We start from the raw sequence: 21,124 nt of genomic DNA on the forward strand, positions 1-21,124 counted from the left end.
TAAATAATTCTATACCGTGGCCAGAGACTTTTCATTTAAAAGTACATTGAAATTCACTAGTCAGTTTTGGCCCTGACAACCGAAGTTTTCAATCATCTCTTTTCCTCATACTTTAAAAATCCATGCAAAACCACAGCACTGGTTATAAATTCACTGAAGCAGGAAAGTAAAGGAAACACATATTTTAAGATATTCTGGGCCGGGCGCAGTGGCTCACGCTTGTAATCCCAGCACTTTAGGAGGCCGAGGCGGGCGGATCACGAGGTCAGGAGATCGAGACACTACTGGCTAATACGGTGAAACCCCGTCTCTACTAAAAATACAAAAAATTAGCCGGGCATGGTGGCAGGTGCCTGTAATCCCAGCTACTCGGGAGACTGAGGCTAGAGAATGCTGAGGAGGCTGAGCTTGCAGTGAGCCGAGATTGAGCCACTGCACTCCAGCCTGGGAGACAGCCAGACTCCGTCTTTAAAAAAAAAAAAAAAAAAAAAAAAGATATTCTAGGATGGGCGCGGTGGCTCATGCCTGTAATCCCAGCATTTTGGGAGGCCGAGGCGGGCGGATTACCTGAGCTCTGGAGTTTGTGACCAGCCTGGGCAACATCATGAAACCCCATCTCTACTAAAATACAAAACATTAGCCGGGTGTGGTGGCATGCGCTTATAGTTCCAGCTACTCGGGAGGCTGAGGTGGAAGAATTGCTTGAACCTGGGAGGTGGAGGTTGCAGTGAGCCAAGATCGTGCCACTGCATGCCACTCTGGGCGACAGAGCAAGACTCCATCTCAAAATAAATAAATAAATAAATATTTTTTAAAAATTATATCACATTCTGAGAGAATAGAGGTGAAAAAGAATTTTAAAAAATAAAAAATATTCTAAAAAATAGGCACAAGGGGCCGGGCATGGTGGTTCATGCTTGTAATCGCAACACTTTGTGAGGCTGAGGCAGGTGGATCATCTGAGGACAGGAGTTCCAGACTAGCCTGGCCAACATGGTGAAACGCCATCTCCACTAAAAATACAAAAATTAGCCAGGTGTGATGGCGAGCACCTGTAATCCCAGCTACTCAGGAAGCTGGAGCAGAAGAATCACTTGAACTCAGGAGGTGGAGGTTGCAGTGAGCCAAGATCATACTCCAGCCTAGGTGATAAGAGTGAAACTGTCTCAAAAAAAAAAAAAAAAAAAAAAAAAAAAAAAGACACAAGGATATATGTTGACTGTGATATTACACTACTTATCTATTTTTTCTTTACATACATTTTCTACTTAAATGCAATTTTTTTTTTTTTAAGATGGAGTTTCTCTCTTGTTGCCCAGGCTGGAGTGCAATGGTACCCAGGCTAGAGTGTAATGGCACCATCTCAGCTCACTGCAACCTCCGCCTCCCAGTAGCTGGGATTTGAGGCATGTGCCACCACGCCCAGCTAATTTTTATATTTTTAGTAGAGACCGGGTTTCACCATGTTGGCCAGGCTGGTCTCGAACTCCTGACCTCAGGTGATCCACCTGCTTCGGCCTCCCAAAGTGCTGGGATTACAGGCGTGAGCCACTGCGCCTGGCCGCATTTTTCATTATAGAGTAATAAAACTTCATTTAAAATATTTTAGAATATATTACTACACTTCCAACACTATTTCTGTTAATAATTTTGATCTCCTCCCATTGATCCTGCTTATTTCCCCACCCCTCCAGCTCACTGTATACTATAACCCAGTTCATTCAATAAAGGATGTGAAGTAGATTTATAACCACGCCTTTATAAGTGGATAGGCAGATCATTTCTGTATCTTTGCTACCAATGACAATGCAACAGTTTTATGCACATAACCTATACTTTGGGTTGTTTTACTGATTGATTTCAAGAAGGTATTTCATCAGAGAAGAAAATAACTTGATCAAATTGCTTTCTAGCCAGGTGAAGTGGCTCACACCTGTAATCCCAGTACTTTGGGAGGCCGAGGCAGGTGGATCACCTGAAGTCAGGAGTTCGAGACCAGCCTGGCCAACATGGCGAAACACCATCTCTAATAAAAATACAAAAATTAGCCTGGTATGGTGGTATGTGCCTGTAATCCCAGCTAGTCAGGAGGCTGAGGCAGGAGAATCACTTGAATCTGGGAAACAGAGGTGGAAGTGAGCTGAGATCGCACCACTGCACTCCAGCCTGGGTGACAGAGTAAGACGCTGTCTCAAAAAAAAAAAAAAAAAGAAGAAGAAGAAAGAAATAAAAATAAAAAGAAAAAAAGAAGAAATTGCTTTCTAGAGAATTTGTATCAATTTGTAAAATCAACAGCAATATGTCAGTTTAACTGTGCCCTCACCCACACTAGCTATTAGCTTTTAAAAAGGGAGGGATGGGAGAGAACTGCAGAAGTCAACATTGTCTTTTGTTGTCAAACCAGAAGTCAGTCAAATTATAAGTCTTAAACAACAACTTTAATTAAAGGATGTGACTATGGACCCAATTAGTGCCCAGAGTTTGCTAAATCTTTTCTTTTTTGCCTACCTATCTATCTTCTCCTTTATATTTACTCTCTAGTACACGGCTTTCCTTCTTTCACATACTTTTTTCTTACCCACCAAACCACACATTTTGCCAAGAGTATATACTTACTGGTGAGAAAATATATTTGTGGGTGTACTCCACTGGACATGTGTGTGTGCGTGTTTGTATATACTATTCTTAACATATATATACTTGCATGTGTGCATCTATGAAACAAATGTTTTTGTATTTTCTCGTAAAAATGTTGTTAATACAAAAAAGTGAGGTCATAAGGAGAGGAAATAAGCTAATTTGATGTGTGATAATTATTTTAAAAATACATAATCTGTTTATTATGCTTTGCTTATTTACCTACTGTGGTCTCTGTTTTTCTCTTAGCAATATATTTAATATAAAGATAAAATCCTATGTCATATTTACTTCCCAAATACATAAGCCCTTTTTAAAAATGTCAAATTTGTTGATTTTTTGGTGTGTTTGCCTCATCTGTCTTTAGGCTGAGAGATGTCCCTCATTTAGACCACTAGTTTTCCAAACAATGAACACTGAAGGACAGATGATATGACCTAATCTGAATCTTCACTGCAGGTCCATTTTAAATCTTGACCAGCTCTATAATTTTCCCGGGTAGAAGAACAAGGGGTGGTGTGGAGGTTCCATTTCATGCCCAAGTCAGTTGGAAGTCCAAATTACCTACCACTCTTTTTTTTTTTTTTTTTTTTTGAGACAGTCTCACTCTGTTGCCCAGGCTGGAGTGCAGTGGCGCGATCTCAGCTCACTGCAAGCTCCGCCTCCTGGGTTCATACCATTCTCCTGCCTCAGCTTCCTGAATAGCTGGGACTACAGGTTCTCCTGCCTCAGCCTCCCGAGTAGCTGGGACTACAGGTGGCCACCACCACGCCCAGATAATTTTTTTTTGTATTTTTTAGTAGAGACAGGGTTTCACCGTGTTACGCAAGATGGTCTCGATCTCCTGACTTTGTGATCCGCCTGCCTTGGCCTCCCAAAGTGCTGGGATTACAGGCGTGAGCCACCGCACCAGGCCTTATCTACCTCTCTTAATCAGCAAGGAAAAACCAGAACTGGCAAGAGCTCTAGACTAGACTACAGATGAGACCGAAAGTGGGCTACCTGGTACATCTTGTCTGTCCAACAGGTCTTTTTTTTTTTTTTTTTAAACTGTTCCTTGGTGAGCAGGGCTACTCCACAGGCACTGTGTGCCCAGAGTAGCCTCCAACAGGTCTTTTGGTCCTATGGTAGATGCCTCAGATCCTAACATATAGCTAGTTCCCCCTACAGCCAACAGACTCTGACAGGCCAACACTCTTTTTTTTTTCTGAGACAGGGTCCACCCAGGCTGGAATGCAAAGGCGCAAGCAATCTTGGCTCACTGCTGCCTCGACTTCCCGGGCTCAGGTGATTCTTCCACCTCAGCCTCCAAAGTAGCTGGGACTATAGGCATGTGCCACCATGCCCAACTAATTTTTTGTATTTTATGTAGAGACAGGGTTTCTCCATGTTGCCCAGGCTGGTCTTGAACTGCCGGCTCAAGTGATCTACCTGCCTTGGCCTCTCAAAGTGCTGGGATTACAGGCATGAGCCACCGCACTTGGCCAGGCCTACTCTTTAGACTGGATACTTCATATAAGGCACCTGGCCACATTTCAGTGCAACTATACATGCTCTGAGGGTTGCTTGAGAGTTATACCACACCTGTAAGAAACGGTAAGCATTTGATCTTTACTTTCAGTATATACACTAAAGCAGAGAAGCTGAAGAATTTGGGTTTTAATATTCGCCATGAAGAAGTGGAGTGTCTGAAATAATGAAGGATTAACACATACCTGATTTCGAAGAGGCTGCTGTTGTGATGGCCGATCCCTGTGTGTGTGGCTTTCTCGAGTTATTGCAGATGCACCAGAATCTACGTGAACTGACCCTACTGGAGTAGGCTGGAAAAATGAAACAAAAAGTCAAATGGGGGAAAGAGGTCCAACTTGATGCATATGCAAACGACAGAATAATTCTAATTCTAATAGAGTAGTAGTAATTATTTTCAGCTACCAAGAGCACTTTCAAGTTGTCTTGTCTTCTCAGTTTGCTCATCTGCAAAAGGGAGGCAGCCTGGTCCTCAATAGTTCATTGGAGAGTAGCTTACCTTCGAAAATAAAAAACCAGGGTTGGGTGCGGTGGCTCATGCCTGTAATCCCAGCACTTTGGGAGGCCAAGGTGAGTGAATCACCTGAGAGGTCAGAAGTTCGAGACCAGCCTGACCAACGTGGAGAAACCCCATCTCTACTAAAAATACAAAATTAGTCAGGTGTGGCAGCACACGCCTGTAATCCCAGCTACTCGGGACACTGAGGCAGGAGAATCACTTGAACCCGGGAGGCGGAGGTTGTGGTGAGCCGAGTTCACGCCATTGCACTCCAGCTTGGGCAACAAGAGTGAAACTCCGGGAAAAAAAAAAAAAAAAAAAATCCTCCAGTGGTATCTGTTTGGCCCTGTGAACCCCTGACCAGAACAACAAATTCAAAAGCTTCCTATGGTGCTGGGTTCCACTCCTACAAAGGTCAAGTACATTAACAGCGTATGTGGCATCAACTTCTGAATCATGGCGTCGGGCATGGTGGCTCATGCCTGTAATCCCAGCACTTCTGGAGGCCGAGGCGGGCAGATCACCTCAGGTCAGGAGTTTGAGATCAGCCTGGCCAACATGGCAAAACCCCGTCTCTGCTAAAAATATAAAAATTACCCAGGTGTGGTGGTACATGCCTACAATCCCAGCTACTTGAGAGGCTGAGGCAGGAGAATCTCTTGAACCTAGGAGGCAGAGGTTGCACTGAGCCAAGATTGGCACCATTGCACTCCAGCCTGGGCGACAGAGAGACTCTCTGAAAAACAAAACAAAACAAAACAAAACAAAACCAAAACAATGTCTGAATCATTCAAATGAAATTTCTCCTAAAAACTGGGCTTAAATTCTGTTATCTTAGGACATGCAAGTTATTATCTTCCTATATCACTAGGAAAAAATACATAACTCCTTCCTACTTCTGAACTAGTAAGAGCAACCTATGGCAACACCCAGACAAGGCTGGTAAATATACAGTCTACGATCAAAGGAATATTTTTACTAAAGATTCAAGCAGGAAGACTGACAAGTAAAGGCATGAGGCAGTGCTGGTTGGAGAAAGGAGGTAATGAGGTAAAAAAAAAAAAAAAAGATACTTACAATAGGTCTCCCAACCCAATCATAGGCATAGTCAAAGGTGTAGCCTTTCTTTTCAAAGAGGTCTGTGAAGAGGGTCCGTAAATACTCATAATCAGGTTTTTCAAAGAAGTCCAATCGCCTGACATATCGAAGGTAGGTTGCCATCTCCTCTGTCAGGAAAGAGATGAAAGGCCCTGCTCATTAGCTGAATGCTTTCCATAGTGGTTGTGGGGAAGCACTGGGCCACAAAGGGGTTATTTATACAGACAATTTAACACTGATGTTTTCTTTACAGACAAAATAAAAGCGATAAAACCTACTTTGGTCTGTATCACAAAAGGAAATGTTAATTACCTAAACAGCACCCTTATCTAGAGATACCCAGTCATGGACTCTACCTATTTCAAAGCTCAGTCACACTGACTGGAATGTCTTTTTAGCATCCCACCTGGAAAGTTTTCACAGAGAGCTTCAATGGGAGTATTCCTTTTGGTGTCACCAATTTTTTGATATCTCTCTTTTAACGTGTCAGCCTGTAGAGAGTAAAGAGAAAGTTATTTGAAAAGATGTCCTAAGCATGGGAGATTCAATATGTTTTTGGACACAATGGTTGTTTCACTCAAATTCACAGTATTTGTTGGTCTTGATTTTTTTTCTAACACAAATAAGAAATGTAGTAGAAATTATATATTTAGATATACACAAACATCTGCTGTGTTCTGGAAAATTTTACTTGCGAAAATATTTAGTTGTCTCAGATAAACACCATCAGATACAATGGATGAGTGGCTAGGATAAGAAAATAACAATATTATGTGGCAATATTTTCAAAATTGCAGAAGCTTAGTAATCTCCCATGGCTACCATAATTCAATGTGATTCAGCATTCTCTCTTAGATCAGCTCTAAAAGTATTGCTAATCCAGGTGGGGGAAACAGATAAGTAATTCTACTACATATATCTAGAGACTTTGAACAGAAAAAAAAAAAACAATAACTGAAAAATGTATTTCAACAACGTGCTTCCAGAGGGAAAAAAGTTGTCTATGGTACAGCCATGGCTAACAGAGTTGGTGTATGTCAGTATCTCAAAAGCAGCCCAAGTCTGGTATGGTCAGAGCTATAGCCAGAGGGCTTTTGAATCCTGGACCAACAGTGGGCTCCTAGGGAATTGTTGTCAGGCTTTACCTAGCTTGCTGCACTCAGACTTAAGCAATAGCGTTCTGAAGTGAGTAGGAGAAATTTTAGGTCTACAACTATCACTAAAATGATTTATGGACGAGAGAGTTTCAAGCAATTAATAATACACTAATGCATTGTTTGGCTGTATGATGACCAAGTTTGACATGAAACTATATTTGAAAGCTATAAACATCAATGAGAAGATGTATATAACAGGAGAGGAATTTAAGAGTGAAGAAATAACATCTAAAAGGCAATGGGTAGAAGTCTTACGTTTTAGGACAGTATTCTAGAAAGCCTACAGCAAAATGAACCATCCTGCCTTTCTGGAAGACGGGATGTAGGAGTACCCCAAACTACTGATTAAGTTTCTTTCCATGTTAGTATGTTGAAATAAATTACAACAAAAAATATGTCTTGGGCCAGGCGCGATGGCTCACGCCTGTAATCCTAGCACTTTGAGAGGCTGAGATGGGCGGATCACTTGAGGTCAGGAGCTTGAGACCAGCCTGACCAACATGGTGAAACCCCATCTCTACTAAAAATACAAAAAATTGGCTGGGTGCAGTGGCTCATGCCTGTAATCCCAGCACTTTGGGAGGCCGAGGCAGGCGGATCACGAGGTCAGGAGCTTGAGACCAGCCTGGCCAATATGGTGAAATCCTGTCTCTAATAAAAATATAAAAATTAGCCAGGCGTGGTGGCATGTGCCTGTAGTCCCAGGTACTCAGGAGGCTGAGGCAGGAGAATTGCTTGAACCCAGGAGGCGGAGGTTGCAGTGAGCTGAGATCACACCACTGCACTCCAGCCTGGGCAACAAAGCCAGAGTCCGTCTCAAAAAAAAACCCAAAAAATTAGCTGGGCATGGTGGCGTGCACCTGTAATCCCAATTACTCAGGAGGCTAAGGTGGGAGAACTGCTGGAACTTGGGAGGCGGAGGTTGCAGTGAGCCAAGATTGCACCACTGCACTCCAGCCTGGGAAACAGAGCAAAACTCTGTCTCAAAAAAAAAAAAGTCTCACAAAATACTAATGGGACTTACAAGGGGTTAGAAGCTTACCATTTCCTAGTCAAACAGCCAAATGCACAGAGTAATGATAATGCTCATAATCATCATAGTAAACTGACATGTAACCACCGTACTGACACCTACCTAAGGAAGGCTATTTAAACTTTACACATTTTACAGTGAATAGCTATTGTCTGAATAGGCATTTATTCAATAATACACTTGAACAGCAATGTTAAACCTGGATTTTCATTTTAGTTCAGGTGAGTTCTTAGCCTACATATTTTCTAAGTTTTCCTGAGGAGCACAGCCTGCTGGCCTTTCTGGTAAAATGTGTAGCAGCTGTTGTCAACAATTTGTTCCAGAAATTCCCTTACATACTGGGAACACTCCTCCTGCTACATAATGGTAGTGGAGGAGGAATACCAACACAGAGAGAAAAGCAGCACTGTCAAGGCTGGGAGGAAATGAGAGAAAAGATCATGGAAAATCCAAAAACAAGGAAAAATTAAGAAAGGGAAGACAAACAGTGAACAAAACAGTTTCCAAAGCCCAGGAGAGCATTTATAGTGTAGACTAATGTAACTAGTCCTTGTTTCTTATCTCTATAATCAATAATCCTTTTTGTGTTGTTTTAAAAAATATTTATTTATCTTTAAATAGAGATGGCGTCTCACTATGTTGCTGATCTCAAACTCCTGGACTCAAGCAATCCTCCCACCCCAGCCTCCCAAAGTGCTGGGATTACAGGCATCAGCCACCACATCTGGCCAGCCCTCTACACATTTCTTAAAAACATGAAGCCAGAGGCCTCTTCATTAACAACTGAGCATAGCAACAAAGCCCTCCACTGAACACTTTCAAGGATACCTTGAGTCCTTGCCAGGGAAGGCTGCCTCGAAGGAAATACATGAACATATGGCCTAGGGCTTCCAAATCATCTCTCCGGCTTTGCTCTAAAAGGGAAGACAGATCACACATTATGTTTGCAGTTATTACAGCAGAAAAAGGTTCAAAACCAAGTAATCCCTTCAGAAACCCTTCAGCTCTGGAAAGGCTCTGCTTACTCATTACTTGTATATTTAAACCAAGGATAGTATTTTAGGTCAAAACCTCAAACCAATGTGTACTTCCTTTGTCTAGATCTGTTGATAGTAAGTAAATATCAAGAGAAAAGAGTAAATCCTGAATTAAAACCAAGCCCAAATCACTAAACAGTGAATTACCACCCCTCACTCAATGCTGTCACCTTCCTGAAAGTGATAAAATTTTAATGAAATGTTATTTCCAGTATATAGGCTACAGTTACCCTTTAGTTACCACCACGGAGTGAGTAGCAGATTAAGCAACCCAAACTGTTAAAACAGTCCATTCTGGCTAGGCCTGCAAAGATACAAGCTGCAAAATGCCTAGCAAACATGCCAAGTGCTTTTAATTCATCATAAAAATTAACACTTAAAATTCAGTTTCATATCAATGAACATCAGTACATACTCTCTTGGCTCCCATTCAATTTGTACCATGTCCTATAACCTCAAAAACATTTTAAAATTTATTACTAAGGTCCCCTCAAAATTAGATGGGTAAGGCTGCACACATCTGTAGTCCCAGCTACTTAAGAGGCTCAAGTGAGAGGATCGCTACGGCCCAGGAGTTCAAGATAAGCCTGGGCAACATAGTAAGACCTCATCCCAAAACAAAATAGAACAAAAAATCAAAGTCCCTGCATTCTGGAAGCGTATCTAAAACAAGTTGCTGGGGTTTTCTCTCCTTTTAATTGGGAAGGTGAAGATGACAAAGAACTGCAAAATAGTTAACACAAAACTGCAGCTTCATCTCAGAAAACATCCTACACATTCTTTGTTGGACAGAATCTAAGTAGTACACATCTTCGTTTCTTTTTTCTTCTTTCTTAAAGACAGAATCCTTGCTCTGTTGCCTAGGCTGGAGTGCAGTGTTGTGATCATGGCTCACTGCAGCCTCAAATTCCTGAGCACAAGGGACCCTTCTGCCTCAGCTGAGTAGCTAGGAATCTAAGTGTGTGGAATGACACTCGGCTAATTTATTTATTTTTATTTTTTGTGAAGATGGGGTCTTGTTATGGCTGGTCTCAAACTACTGGCCTCAAGCAAACCTAATATATCAGCCTCCCACACTGTGGGATTACTCATGTGAACCACTGTACCCAGCCCATGCATTCATTTTGAATTTGCCAATTATGATTTAGTCTCAGACTTTTTTTTTTTTTTTTTTTTTTTTTTTGAGACAAGGTCTCACTCTGTTGCCTAGGCTAGAGTGCAGTAGCATGATCTTGGACACTGCAGCCTCGCCCTCCTGGGCTCAAGTGATCCTCCCACCTCAGCTTCCTGACTAGCTGGGACTACAGGCATGCACCACCACTACTATCACCCCGGCTACTTTTTGTATTTTTTATAGAGACTGGGTTTTGCCATGTTGCCCAGGCTGGTCTGGAACTCCTGGGCCAATCAAGCAATCAACCAGCCTTGGCCTCCCAAAGTGCTGCGACTACAGTGTGAGCCACCACACTTGGCCCATCTCAGACATTTTATGTGTTTATTTTTCAGAATCAAGTTTAGGGCTTTATCAGAATAAACGACAGAAGCAAGACTAAGAGGCTACCTTCAACTTGATTGTGCTTTCTTTGTATAGAAAGTAAAACCCAAGAGAGCCAGAGAAAGCCACTCAGCTAACTCAAAATACAGAAGTACAATATGTTTAACTACTGCCTTAAATTATAGGAAATTTGCATGAAAAAGAATAGTAGTCTACAGGGTAGATGAAGAAAGAAAAGGCAACTTTTAAAATAGCGATTTGATGGAGGTTGTAAAAAGATGGTTACTAATGGAAAGGAGGGGTACCCTGACAGAGATAAATAACATAAAACCGAGTTGGTATACATCAATTGAAACAATCTTAAAAAGAATGAAATAAAACAGCACAATCATCAGAATCCTTTGTCTACATGACTTGTCTGGTTTGTAATAAAATATTCACAATTGAAAACAAAAAAGTAGTTATACAAAAACAGTGTGTTGACAGAATCTAAAGATGCACAAATGAAAAAGAGAAAAGAACAAGGAGAGTGAGTGGAGGGCTCCCACAAAGCAGGGCAGATAGAAAAACGACTGCAGTTTCTCATACTGTATCACACCCACTCATGGCCTCTCCATTTTTATATCCACTTCCTGTAACAAGAGGCCCCTTGGTTATTAAAAATTCACTGGACAAATGTTTGAATTTTAGATAGTTGAGCACTAGAGGGCAAAACACTCCATATTTTCAATATTGATCAGGCCTACAGAAAAAAGATTTCACAGCAAAATAAATTATGAGATTAAAAAATTGTTTAAACTCACTGGAATAAGTAATAAAGTAACTTTTCAAATCCTGAGAACTATGAAAAAGAACTGTAGAATATGGGACAATAGGAAAAAGAAGGGTTCCTAAATCAGGAAGGGTACTTAAATAAGGGTACCTAAATAAGGTACCTAAAATAAGGGTACCTAAATCACCAGCCATGCTTTATTTTCATACGACTTTGAACACTCCACACTTGTCCAATTCATTATTTCTACATGCCCTCATTTCTTCATGCAGAATATTTTCATTTTCAAAGAAGAAAGGTTTCCAATACCAGTGAGACCAGCAGGACACAAAATTCTTCAGTTCTTCTGACTGGTTGAACAGTGTGCTTTCATCCAATCAGAAAGATGTGCTTGGTTTACATGCATAACATCCCTGATTTTAGGTTAAATATATTTGTTGAAGGCAGGGGGCAAGGCAACCCAGTGTTCTCACCCTAATTTCAACCATTAAATAATATAAATTGGGCTGTCTCAGTCACAGCTTAATCAGTGGAAAGGTGGCTGCTATGGTAATAGATTTCTGTCTTCCCCTGGATCCCCCAACACACAAACCTCACATTGAAATTTGATCCCAATATTCAAAGTTGGGCCAAATGGAATGTGTCTGGGTCATGGGGGTAGATCCCTCATTAATTGATTAATGACCTCCCTTAGGGATGAGTTCCCAAGAAAGCAGGTTGGTGAGAAGAGCCTAGCACCCCCTTCCCCATGTGATCTGCACATGCTGGCTGCTCCCCTTCCCCTTATACCATGAGTGGAAGCAGCATGAGGCCCCTGAGGCCCTCACCAGATGCAGATGCCAGTGCCATGCTTCTTGTACAGCCTGCAGAACTCTAAGTCAAATTTAAATGTCTTTTCTTTATAAAATGACCCAGCCTGAGGTATTCCTTTATAACAACACAAAATGGACTAAGTGTGGCTACTCTGATGTGGCAACTAATGTAAGGTTTAGGAGGATTCTTCTCTTGTTCTCCTCCTCCATAAAACTAAGAAGTGATTTTCCCAAAGCCATTTGAAAACACATATCCCAGTCCCTTCTTCATTGCAACACAAAAAATGCAACACATTTAAAAACCAATAGCATTAGAGTTCCTACAAAGACCTCTATCGTTTGAGGCATGGGAAAGGGTTTAAAAAGCAGTGACAACTTTCTGTATGTATTCTCTATAATGTGGAGAATACAAAATATGATGACAGGTTAGATTTGACCTGGAAAACTCTGGTACTCAGTAAGCCAAGTCTGGGGGTAAACTCAAAAGTTCCGGCAGGAATGGCAGTACACCAAGAGACGTAACAGTCTGATGCACAGTAGATGCTTAAAACAGATTTTGTTGAATAAATAACAATCAGGATAATTACAATATGGACTGATCTTACTATCATAAGGCATTATGCTAAACATTTTACATACATTATCTCATAGAACCATATATTACAGGCATAAATATCATATCCATTTCATACATGAGATAACCAAGGCTAAGGGAAGAAGGTTATTGGATCAAAATTACATAGCTATTAAGTAAGAGCGCCAGGATTTGCATACTTTTTCTTAACCACTACTCTTTATCTTATACAAACATAACATGAACACCCATCCCTTGTCTGTTCTTGTCTTTCCTCTTAAAAACAATAAAATTAGTACACGAACGGCTGAGCCCAGGAAGTGGGCATTAAAACAACTTCTAGAGTTTGTCAGTTAAACCACACAATCATAAGTTTATTATTTAAGATACAGTTTTTGTTTCCTTGTAAAATGGAAAAGTACTTGTCATTATGAAGGAAGAAGGGGATGCTAAGCACTATGCAAGAGACCTAAGTCAGACATGGTGCTTTCACATATATTATCCATTCAACCTTTAAAATATCCCTGTGAAGCTTTACCCTCATTTTACAGAGGAGTTTCAGTGAGATTAAGTAACTTGTCCACAGTAACGCTGATAATAAGAGCCAGAGGACTTCTAGTCTAATTTTAAAGTATTACATTTATTTAAGTGAGGATTTCCATGTGGTTACTGAAAAAATCCTGATAACATCATAATTTCAAATCAAATTGTATCATACTACTTTGTAATGCCATTTTTTACTCTTCACTATCACTTGAATTTCTCAGGTGAATAACTTCTGTAGTTTACTCAATGAGGCTACTTAGTAGATATTACATTAGTCTTTAAAATACTTATTAAAGTGCAGGCCAGGCACGGTGGCTCACATCTATAATCCCAGTGCGCTGGGAGGCTGAGGCAACAGGATCTCTTGAAACCAGAAGTTTGAGACCAGCCTGGGGAACATAGTGAGACTCTGTCTCTATAAAAAAATTTAAAAGTTAGCTGGACATGATGGCATGCGCCAATAGCCCTAGCTACTGAGGAGACTGAGAAAGATCTCTCCAGCTCAGGTGATTGAGGTTATAGTGAGCTATGATCACACTGCTGCACTGCAGCCTGAGTGAGAGTGAGATTCTGTCTCTAAAAATAAAATAAATATGCTGGGCACAGTGGCTCACACCTGTAATCCCAGCACTTTGGGAGGTCAAGGCAGATGGATCACTTGAGGTCAGGAGTTCAAGACCATCCTGGTTAACATGGTGAAATCCTGTCTCTACTAAAAATACAAAAATTAGCCAGGCGTGGTGGTGCATGCCTGTAATCCCAGCTACTGGGGAGGCTAAGGGAGGAGAACTGCTTGAACCCGGGAGGCAGAGGTTGCAGTGGGCTGAGATTGCATGACTGCACTCCAGCCTGGGTGATAGAGTGAGACTCCATCTCAAAATAAATAAATAAATAAATGAAATAAATACATCTTAGTGTGCAGTAGTTCATTAATATTTAAGAATATTTTATAATTATTTCTGTCTAGGAGTATGGAATCTGAGAATATTCTGCTTGTGTACGCTCTAGAATATTGATTTTCAAACACGTTTTTTTCAATCACCTAGGAGTCTTTTCTCCAAATAGAGTCTTCCATCGAAGCCCAATATACGAAACATAAAAAAGGGAGGCTTTTTTTGAAGCAGAAAAGCTCAGGGCTCTGCCTGCTTGGTCTCCCCACTGTTCCTTAGGCTTCTCTGACAAATACTCTCCCCCTTGGAATAGTTCCTTACAGGTAAGGTCTTCTGCCTTGATTAGAGCATTTGACAACATTTGTGCAAGTTGTTTATCCTGAGTAAAATGCAAAACTAATGGGAAACCAAGCATATTTTCACTGAATAAGACAGAAGCTCTTCCTTGAAGACTTCTGTGCAGAACTACGTGCAGTGAACAGAAGTCTACTCCATTTTTAGTGAGGCACTCTTCCCCACAGCTGACCCAGCCTGATGTCCTTTTCAGGACTGTCATAAATGGAGTCATACATAAGTAAATACCAAATTCATTACTAAACTCACTAAAATGCTATCCTCTTTTTACAATAATTCAAGTACTCACACTGCTCAGAAACTAAACATTTGGAAGTACAGTGTAAAGAATTAAGAACCTATGCATAGTCTATAGGATTCTTTGAAAAGTCATTAACTTACCATCTCAACTTCCCATATATAAAAATCACTTAACCTTGTGAAGCAATAAAAACCACAAGTTGTAATGCACAATGACGATATAAGTGTTACAGGAATAATAAACTGTTCTAATGACTTGCCCCTTTCATGGAACAGAAAAAAACACACCTTTGCCAAGATGCGTGTTGATAGACATATATCTTGCAGTTCCAGTTAAACTTTTGTGTTCCCTATAAGGTATGTGTTTTTTGGTTTCGGGGTCAATGTATTCCTTGGCCAGTCCAAAGTCTATAATGTGTATAACATGTTCTTTCTTATTGCCTTGTCGACCAATCAGGAAGTTCTCTGGCTTGACATCTCGGTAAATGAGGTTCTTTGAGTGTACATATTCCATTCGAGAAAGCTAAAAGAGAAATAAATGATGGAAATACTCTAAAGAAGTATATCAGGAAAATACATCAAAACATTTTCTTTAATGAGACCAAGGTTTTAATTACTGAAATAACATAAAATTTATCTCCTTTCATCACCCAGAGTCACTTCACTGACTTGTAAACAAAAAAATATTTTGTTATAAATATGTACATAACAAATATCAAGACTAGGAAAAGAAAGTGAGAGAGTACAGGTCAACTAAAATGATAGCTCAATTTTACCTCATAATGTCACAATTTGCAAATGACGAATGAAATTAGTTGTTTATATGCTACTTCAGAAAATTAAGCACTTGAGAGAAAAGAAGTATTCCCAGGTACGATATCAAACTGTTGGTGACCTTTGAGACAAATGCCACTGCCACATTCACCTTCTGCCCACATCTTCCTATCCTTAGTTGGACAAGACTACCCAACCCAACTTTCAATGTTGTGAGGCCCAGAGAAGTTAATACTGGACTGACATCACATAGCTAATTAACAGCAGAGACAGGGAAACAGTTCATTATTATTATTGTTGTTATTATAATTATTATTATTCTTTGAGATGGAGTCTTGCTCTGTCACCCAGGGTGTAGTGCAGCCTCAGCCTCCTGGGTTCCAGCAATTCTTGTGCCTCAGCCTCCCGGGTAGCTGGGATTACAGGCACGTGCCACCATGCCTGGCTAATTTTTGTATTTTTAGTAGAGACAGGGTTTCACCATGTTGGCCACACTGGTCTCAAACTCCTGACCTTGGGTGATCCGCCCTCCTCAGCCTCCCAAAGTGCTAGGATTACAGGCATGAGCCACCATGCCTCCCCAAAACAGTTCATTCTTGTTGTTTTAAATTTATTTGAAGATTATTTTTGTAGAGATGGGGTCTATGTTGCCTAGGCTGGTCTCAAACTCCTGGCCTCAAGTGATCCTCCCACCTCAGTCTCCCAAAGTCCTGGGATTATAGACATGAGCCACCATGCCGGCCAGGGCTACAGTTTTTATGTTAAGTTAAATATAATAAAAAATAATAATCATAAGAGTATTTCAAATTTTATTAAGTATTTCTATCTACTAAGCTTTTCTAGTAACTTTTTTTTTTTTTTTGGAGATGGAGTCTCACTCTGTCTCCCAGGCTGGAGTGCAGTGGCGCGATCTCGGCTCACTGCAAGCTCCGCCTCTCAGGTTCACACCATTCTTCTGCCTCAGCCTGCCGAGTTGCTGGGACTACAGGCGCCCGCCACCATGCCTGACTAATTTTTTATATTTTAGTAGAGATGGGGTTTCATCGTGTTAGCCAGGATGGTCTCAATCTCCTGACCTCGTGATCTGCCCGCCTCGGCCTCCCAAAGTGCTGGGATTACAGGCGTGAGCCACCATGCCCAGCCCTTTTCTACTAACTTTTAGTAGAGAAAGAGAAGCTCAGATATTTGAATTTGGGGCTCAAAAGTCAAAGTCAATTATCTCACATTTCCAAATTTTTATAGGACAGTGGGAGAGACCATTACCATTTCAAATAAATGAAGATACATTTGCATCATTCCCCAAAGGGCTTATGTCAAACTTCTCAAAGGAACTGTAGGAACTGCTTATTAAACTGGTATTGGGGTGTAATTTGGTAGGCGCTACAAGAGCTGCCTCTTCAGCTGAAATTTGTCTCTGAGAGAACTGGAGGCCAGAGAACTACCGCAAATTCCTGGTCACGCAATTGTGAATCTGAGTGTTAGTGCAATGGGTTATATAGTCAATATTTTCTTGGTTGCAACACTGAAGGGAGAGATAGGACATGACAAAACCTTACAGCTATATTTAAAACACACAAATAGGCTGGGTGCAGTGGTTCATGCCTGTAATCCTAGCACATTGAGAGGCCGAGGTGGGAGGACCAGTTGAGACCAGGAGTTTAGACCAGCCTGGGCAACATAGTGGGAGCCTGTCTCCACAACATTTTTTTAAAAAATGAGCTGGCATGGCACCTGCAGTTCTAGCTGCTGCAGAGGCTGAGGTAGGAGAATCGTTTGAGCCTAGGAGTTTGAGGTTTCAGTGAGCTATGATCATGCTACTGCACTCTAGCCTGGGTGACAGAGACCCTGTCTCAAAAACCAAAAACAAAACAAAACAAAATCAAAAAAATTATTCACATTTTTACAACTCTATCTAATCATCCTCTTTTCCCCTAATCTAAATTATATACTTCCTCTTCAGTTAAGGGCAGAGCATTGCTCCAAGGTGCAAAGTCTTAAAATAGAGCAAATTGCAGATGTAGTATGACTTCTCTGAATTTACCCTTTTTGCCCCAGCCAGCTTCCCAGAATGCCATCAAGCCTGTGAGTACTAATTCTTGATGTGTCGCTATGGTTAGTAAATCACCAAAGGCCCACAAGGATGTGGCTGAGGAACCAGCCTATTCTCTTCCAGAATAGCAATTCCAACTTACCAACTGAATGGCTATCATTAACACCGTCTTCAAAGTAAATGTTCGGTCACAGAGGTCAAACAAGTCCTCCAAGCTAGGGCCAAGGAGCTCCAGCACCATGGCATTATATTTCCCACATGGTCCAAAGTAATACACCTGTGGGAGACCTTCACCTGAAAGCAGAGGGGAAATGGGGGTATATAGTGGGAGACACAAAAGCCAAAATATGAGATAACGGTATTAGCACTGAACAAAATATTTTTAAAGGTACAATTTGTGAGATTTCCATTTTCTTTCATAGTCCCTATTGGAAACTTAAATTGAGCACAACAGCTTCAATGGGAACTAATAATGATGGGAAAGGCTAAGTCATTGCATAATATGTTCAAATGAGTAGTTATTTAATACCACAGTGGCAAAAACATTTCCACTGCTATAAGATAGAGAATGGTCCCTGATCCATTAGATCTTCCCAAAAGGATGCCTGAAAGTGCAGTATCGTAAAAGGCTCAAAGGATGGCTCACTGAGCTCAAAGGCCAGCTAACAGAACTTGTTACATTAGCTGGTTCATGAGCACTCTCTATGCTTACTGCCATAGCCACATGGGTTATTTGGAACTGTTGCCCTATGGAGAACTCAGATTGAAAAGGCAAGGTCACAGAGAATGCAGCCTGGCCCCAGGCCAGCACAACTGGCCCTCTTTTCACAGGGAGTCTCTATAGTTTTTTGTTTTCTATCAGCTGGAGAAAAGTCAACTAACCAAAACTTAGTGTTTGGTTGCTGATAAGTACTGATGAAAGGAAAAGGGGGAAAAAACACAAGGCTGGGTTTTCCCCAGATCTGAAATTCATAGCTATTAAGAAGCCAAAATCCAGACTTTTTCACCTAAGTGGCAAATTGTGAATAAATTTCCTTTATAAAGTGCATCGTAAATATGAGGCATTCACTAAATATATAACTGGTACCATGAGAATAGTAGATATTAAATAAGATTACAGAGGCCAGGCGCGGTGGCTTGGGAGGCCAAGGTGGTCAGGAGTTTTGAGACCAGCCTGGCCAACATGGTGAAACCCTGTCTCTACTGAAAATACAAAAATTAGCTGGGCATGGTGGCACACACCTATAATCCCAGCTACTCAGGAGGCTGAGGAAGGAGAATCGTTTGAACTCGGGAGGCAGAGGTTGCAGTGAGCTGAGATCGCGCCACTGCACTCCAGCCTGGGTGACAGAGTGAGACTCCATCTCAAAAAAAAAAAAAAAAAAAAAAAAAAGATTACAGAACACTTAAAAAATTATCTGGTTTCATAGAGCAGAAACATTCCCATCTCACACATTTATGTATATAGTGGTCTACAGTTGTATATGTTGTAGATTATTGTTTGCTTCTTCCTCTAAGTGTTTTAACTTGAGACAAGGTCTCAATGTCACCCAGGCTGGAGTGCAGTGGTGAGATCTCAGCTCACTGCAAACTCTGCCTCCCAGACTAACGTGATCTTCCCAGCTCAGACTCCCAAGTAGCAGCTGGGACTGTAGGCTTGCTCTACCACACCAGACTAAGTTTTTGATTTTTTGTAGAGATGGGGTCTCACTATGTTACCCAGGTTGGTCCTGAACAACTCCCAAGCTCAAGCAATCCTCCCTCCTTTGCCTCCCAAAGTGCTGGAATTATAGGCATGAGCTACTGTGCCTGGCCCCATTCCCTTTTTATTTCTATGGGTGGGATATAGGCAGATGTACATCTAACACATACTTCTCTCAAGGATAGGTCTCACATATTTGGAATTAATAACTATTTCATATATTGTATTAGTCTATCTTGATTCATCAAATCCTAAACAACTTTTTTTTTTTGAGACAGAGTCTCATTCTGTCACCCAGGCTGGAGTGCAGTGGCGCAATCTTGGCCCACTGTAACCTCCGCCTTCTGGGTTCAAGCAATTCTCGCGCCTCAGTCTCCCAAGTAGCTGAGATTACAGGCATGGTGTCCAGCAATTTTTTTTGTATCTTTTGGAGAGACAGGGTTTCGCCATGTTGGCCAGGCTGGTCTTGAATTCCCGACCTCAAGTGATCTGTCCGCCTCAGCCTCCCAAAGTGCTGGGATTACAGGCGCGAGCTACCATGCATGGCCTAAGCCCTAAACAACTTGAACATTTTCTTTAAATATGTTTATTCCTAGCTTGTATCCTCTAATATACATTACTCCTGCTAGTTCAACAAATATCTGTTCAATTGTTTTTGTGGTTGTCTTGATTCTTCCTATCTCCAAAAGAGAAAACGATTTAATTTGAAGTGTCTTTTTTTTTTTTTCTTTTGAGATGGAGTTTCACTCTGTAGCCCAGGCTGGAATGCACTTGTACCATCTCGACTCATTGCAACCTCCGCCTCCCGAGTTCAAGCCATTCTCCTGCCTCAGCCTCCTGAGTAGCTGGGACTACAGGCGCACACCGCCACGCCCAGCTAATTTTTGTATTTTTAGTAGAGACAGCGTTTCCCCATGTTGGCCAGGCTGGTCTCAAACTCCTGACCTCAGGTGATCTACCCACCTCGGCCTCCCAAAGTACTGGTATTACAGGCGTGAGTCACCACGCCAGGCCCCAAAGAGTCTTTTTTTCCCTGTTGTTCTGAAGAAGTCATTTTTCAGTTTTTTAAAAATACACAAAACTCAATAGTTGTTTCCAATGACTCCTGCTGAGACATCCAAAGCAGAACACTCTGTCCTAGAGATTTACTGCTTTTATTAATCAGACACATGGTAAATGCAGTTTGGGGATCTTTTAAATTTATGTCCTATATAAGGATTCGATGACACTAAAATGTTATTTTCCTAATATAAATATTATATTCTTCAAAGCAGGTTGTGGCAGTGCCTGTTTGCATGCCCAGTATCCACATATATACTCTCCCTCTCCTTTTTCTTTTGAGACAGGGTCTCACTGTGTCACCCAGGCTGGAGGGCAGTGGTGTGACCATGGCTCACTGCAGCCTCGACCTCCTGGGACAAGAAATCCTCCTGCCTCAGACTCCCAAACAGCTGGGAGTACAGGCACATGCTGCCACATTGGACTAGTTTTTTAACATTTTTTCCAGAGATGAGCTCCCACTATGTTGTTCAGGCTGGTCTTGAATCTCTGGGCTCAACTGATCCTCCTGCTTTGACCTCCCAAAGTGAGATTACAAGGATGCCTCTCCCCTTCTTTTTTCTTTTCTTTTTTTTTTTTTTTTTTTTTTGAGACAAGAGTCTTGCTCGGTTGCCAGGCTGGACTGCAGTGGCACGATCTCGGCTCAATGCAACCTTCACCTCCTGAGTTCAAGTGATTCTCATGCTTCAGTCTCCCAAGTAGCTGGGATTGACAGGCACATGCCACCACATCCAGCTAATTTTTAAATTTTTAGTAGAGATGGGATTTCACCATGTTGGCCAGCATAGTCTCCATCTCCTGACTTCGTGATCCGCCTGCCTTGGCCTCCCAAAGTGCTGGGATTACAGGTGTGAGCCACCACGCC

The 21,124-nt window shown here is 41.4% G+C and overlaps 2 protein-coding genes across 22 annotated transcripts in view; both read right to left on the reverse strand.

Annotated features, from left to right (window-relative positions):
- PPIB (peptidylprolyl isomerase B) overlaps nt 1-21,124 on the reverse strand; it is a 445,571-nt gene that overhangs the window by 47,299 nt on the left and 377,148 nt on the right. The window lies entirely within an intron of this gene.
- The window catches only part of CSNK1G1 (casein kinase 1 gamma 1), a 142,558-nt gene that overhangs the window by 36,486 nt on the left and 84,948 nt on the right, over nt 1-21,124 (reverse strand). For all 16 annotated transcript variants that reach the window (XR_007727024.1, XR_007727023.1, XR_007727022.1 and 13 more), the window contains exons 4-9: nt 17,641-17,792; nt 14,963-15,197; nt 8,783-8,868; nt 6,171-6,255; nt 5,744-5,892; nt 4,353-4,460 (exon numbers count right to left, since the gene is read on the reverse strand). Coding sequence is in view for 13 of the 16 variants with exons in the window: in XM_050795980.1 (XP_050651937.1) it covers nt 4,353-4,460; nt 5,744-5,892; nt 6,171-6,255; nt 8,783-8,868; nt 14,963-15,197; nt 17,641-17,792 (815 nt within the window). In the remaining 3 variants the exon portion in view is untranslated. The remainder of the gene's footprint in view (nt 1-4,352; nt 4,461-5,743; nt 5,893-6,170; nt 6,256-8,782; nt 8,869-14,962; nt 15,198-17,640; nt 17,793-21,124) is intronic.

Source organism: Macaca thibetana, chromosome 7 (assembly GCF_024542745.1).
Source record: "Macaca thibetana thibetana isolate TM-01 chromosome 7, ASM2454274v1, whole genome shotgun sequence".
Classification (NCBI taxonomy): domain Eukaryota; kingdom Metazoa; phylum Chordata; class Mammalia; order Primates; family Cercopithecidae; genus Macaca; species Macaca thibetana.